The 3544-nt window shown below is 53.6% G+C and overlaps 1 protein-coding gene across 1 annotated transcript in view; it reads left to right on the top strand.

Annotated features, from left to right (window-relative positions):
• MARCHF9 (membrane associated ring-CH-type finger 9) overlaps window positions 1-3244 on the top strand; it is a 6644-nt gene extending 3400 nt beyond the window's left edge. The window contains exons 2-5 of the mRNA XM_006171920.3: window positions 4-52; window positions 1052-1207; window positions 2469-2661; window positions 2910-3244. Of these exons, the coding sequence (XP_006171982.1) occupies window positions 4-52; window positions 1052-1207; window positions 2469-2661; window positions 2910-3244 (733 nt within the window). The remainder of the gene's footprint in view (window positions 1-3; window positions 53-1051; window positions 1208-2468; window positions 2662-2909) is intronic.
• Window positions 3245-3544: the final 300 nt, after the last annotated feature.

Here is a 3544-nt window from a genome sequence, read left to right as displayed (position 1 = left end):
CAGCGGGCTCCGAACCCCCCAGTGCCGGATCTGCTTCCAGGGCCCGGAGCAGGTCAGGCCTGGGCACCTGGCCGGGCGGGGAGGGGTGGGGGCGCACACCTGGGGCCAGCGCGGAGCGGCGACCGCGGAGCCGGAGCCGGGGGCGGGGCCTAGGGAGGCTGGGCGGGACCCAGAACCCGCAGTGGGAAGGGGACGAGGTTGGGGGCTGGCCGGGGCTGGCCGGAGACTCCCGGAGCGCGTGTTTGGGTTGTGAGGGGTCAGGGATTCCCAGGAAGGGGTGGGGCTTTCTCTGGAGAGAGCTCAAAATCCTTCTCGCCCTTACACAGGGACGGTTCGCTCCTTCCCCTCACCCTTGGGTCGCCGTTGGCTGAGGGGACCTATTTTCCCGGAGGTGGGCAGAAAGGAGAGTGCTTCTGTCCCCTCCTTGAAGGGAGAAGCCCAGGCGGCGCCTTTGCCTTGCTCAGTGTTTCTCCCCGTGGGGCACTTTTCTCCACTTCCATCCCTCAACTTTCCACCTCATTCTTGGTTAAAATGTATGGGCAGGGTTGTCCTGGGTTAGTGCCAGAGGGTGTCTCTATGTAGTGAAGGGAAACATCCTTCACTTCCACCCCCAGGATTTCTCCTCTTTAATTCGTGGAAACAGGATGGTAACCCATCCCAGACTACACCAGATCTATGACATACTTTACAAGGATGGGGTAGGGGAAGCAAGGCACGGCTCTGAAGCTTCGACCCTCTTGTCCCTCCAGATCTAAGGGTAAGCCTTCCGTCTGGGGAGTCTTAAAGACCACCCTCCCCAAAGCCTAGGAAAAGAGAAGACCTAGTTCTCAGCCCTCCTCCCATCCCTTTGGTACGGAACGTTTCTCTGAAATTCTAACTTCTTTCTTTTCTGCTGTAGCCTTAGCCTCTTGCCCAGTTTTGGGTGAAAGGCCTAGAGGTTTTTTTTTGAGGTGAGAGAATGACCTGAAGAGGTGTTTCCCTCTCCAGGTGCGCGGTGGAGTAGGGTCGGGGTGGTGATGGCTGACAGGACACCTTCCCACTCTTCCTCCAGGGGGAGCTCCTGAGTCCCTGCCGCTGCGACGGCTCTGTGCGTTGCACACACCAGCCTTGCCTCATCCGCTGGATCAGCGAGAGGGGATCCTGGAGCTGTGAGCTTTGCTACTTCAAGTACCAGGTCTTGGCGATCAGCACCAAGAACCCACTGCAGGTGAGATACAAGGAGACGACTCAAGAGACTGGGCGAGGCTATTTCAGTCACCGGAATCAGGCACCCTCCTGATTGGGCACCTATTACACGTCATTTACTAAAGCCACCCCTCCATACCATTACCACAATCTCTTTTGTGTCTACATAGCCTTCCTTCCTTCATTTATTCGCAGGAACAATCGTGGGGTGCCACTTGTAGTTCAGGCACTGTTCTGGGTTCTGGGACAACAAAAGAGAAAAAAAGTGATAATGGTGATAATGGTGGAGAACAGACACGAAGTGTTTTCTGTGGACCCACTTTTAGTGTGTATTAGCTCTTACAACTTTCACAGTGATCCTGTGAGAGACCATTATTAGTGCTGTTTTTAACAACTTGCCCAAAACAGGCCAGCCAGTGGTATGGGTGGTCCAGGTGTTTGGAGCCCACATGGCTGGTTGTGTGGTTCAAATCCAAGACCTGGTGGCTTGAAAAACATGCTGGGTGTGTGCGTGCATGCCCAAAATCCCAAGAGGAGAATGGAGAAGGGATTGTGGCATGATCGTCCCCCTCTTTGGGGTCACTTTCTCACTCCCTCTCTCTCTATGCCTCTCTCTCTCTCTGGTCAGTTCAAGCACCCTATAGCAAAATTAAACAAAAACCAAAACCAAAACCAAAAAACTTACCCAGAGTTATTCATCTAGTAAGTGATGAAGTTAAAATTGGGATCCAAACCTAGATGTTTTAGCTTCACATTTGCCTGATCCTGCCTTTCTGAAATAAGATAGATGATGATGTCAGGCAAGTGTCACATTGGAGGTTTGGTTGGGGACAAGGGGGAGACAGAGGAGAGGAGAATGGAGAAGGGATTGTGGCATGATCGTCCCCCTCTTGGGGTCACTTTCTCACTCCCTCTCTCTCTATGCCTCTCTCTCTCTCTGGTCAGTTCAAGCACCCTATAGCAAAATTAAACAAAAACCAAAACCAAAACCAAAAAACTTACCCAGAGTTATTCATCTAGTAAGTGATGAAGTTAAAATTGGGATCCAAACCTAGATGTTTTAGCTTCACATTTGCCTGATCCTGCCTTTCTGAAATAAGATAGATGATGATGTCAGGCAAGTGTCACATTGGAGGTTTGGTTGGGGACAAGGGGGAGACAGAGGTTAATGCTTCCAAAAGGATTTAAGGAGGAAAATCCCCGGGCATCCTCTTCTTCAGGGCCACCCATCACCTGGCCCTCATCCCTTCCTGTGACTTTTTGGAGCCCTTTCTCCCACCCAGTGGCAGGCCATCTCCCTGACGGTCATCGAGAAGGTCCAGATTGCTGCTATTGTTCTGGGCTCGCTCTTCCTAGTCGCCAGCATCTCTTGGCTCATCTGGTCCTCACTCAGCCCTTCAGCTAAGTGGCAGCGGCAGGATCTGCTCTTTCAGATCTGCTATGGCATGTACGGCTTCATGGATGTCGTCTGTATAGGTGAGGATACTTCTCTCCCCCTTACCCGCTCAGTACTTTTTTCTCGCATGCTTAACCTCCCTGGCCATCCCCTCAGTTTCATGGCCTACTTTTCTGCCAGTGGGGACCTTTGAGGCTATCCTAGTGCCCCTCATGTTCCTGCTTCTCAGGGCCCTTTGCAACTTTCCTAACTTCAAGTGCTTGCTGAAGTACCTCTGGCCTAGGTCTGGGCAGCAGTTGACCCTGAATTTGCTATTCCTCTTGTTCAGGGCTCATCGTCCATGAAGGCTCCTCTGTGTACCGCATCTTCAAGCGTTGGCAGGCTGTGAACCAGCAGTGGAAGGTCCTGAATTATGACAAGACCAAGGACATAGGAGGAGATGCAGGGGGAGGGACGGCAGGCAAGCCAGGCCCCAGGACCTCACGGACAGGCCCCCCATCTGGGGCCACCAGCCGCCCTCCAGCTGCCCAGCGCATGCGGACGCTCTTGCCTCAGCGCTGTGGTTACACGATCCTGCACCTCCTTGGACAGCTGCGGCCACCAGATGCCCGTTCCAGCTCCCATTCTGGCCGAGAGGTTGTCATGAGGGTCACCACAGTCTGACCTGGACTCCAGGAGCAGGGATCTTGAGTCAATGCATCAGCCAGAGATGAGCTCTCATGGCTTCTGGAGGTTCAACCCGGACGAGGTGTTTGGGCACACTGCCCCCACCACTGAGGATCTCTGTGGGCAGCTTCAAGTTGAAGACATTGTCTGGCCTCTACTGCCCACTGGGTAGAGACACCTGGATGATGTTGCAGGCCCCACTGACAGCTCATCATACTCATCCTGAGATGGCTAGTGGGCAGGCAGGGAGAGCAGCTTTTCTCCCTGGAGAGAACCATCTTTACCTCGGCTCCTAGG

Source organism: Tupaia chinensis, unplaced genomic scaffold (assembly GCF_000334495.1).
Source record: "Tupaia chinensis unplaced genomic scaffold, TupChi_1.0 Scaffold150006_1, whole genome shotgun sequence".
Lineage (NCBI taxonomy): Eukaryota > Metazoa > Chordata > Mammalia > Scandentia > Tupaiidae > Tupaia > Tupaia belangeri.
This window is presented reverse-complemented; position numbering and strand designations above follow the sequence as displayed.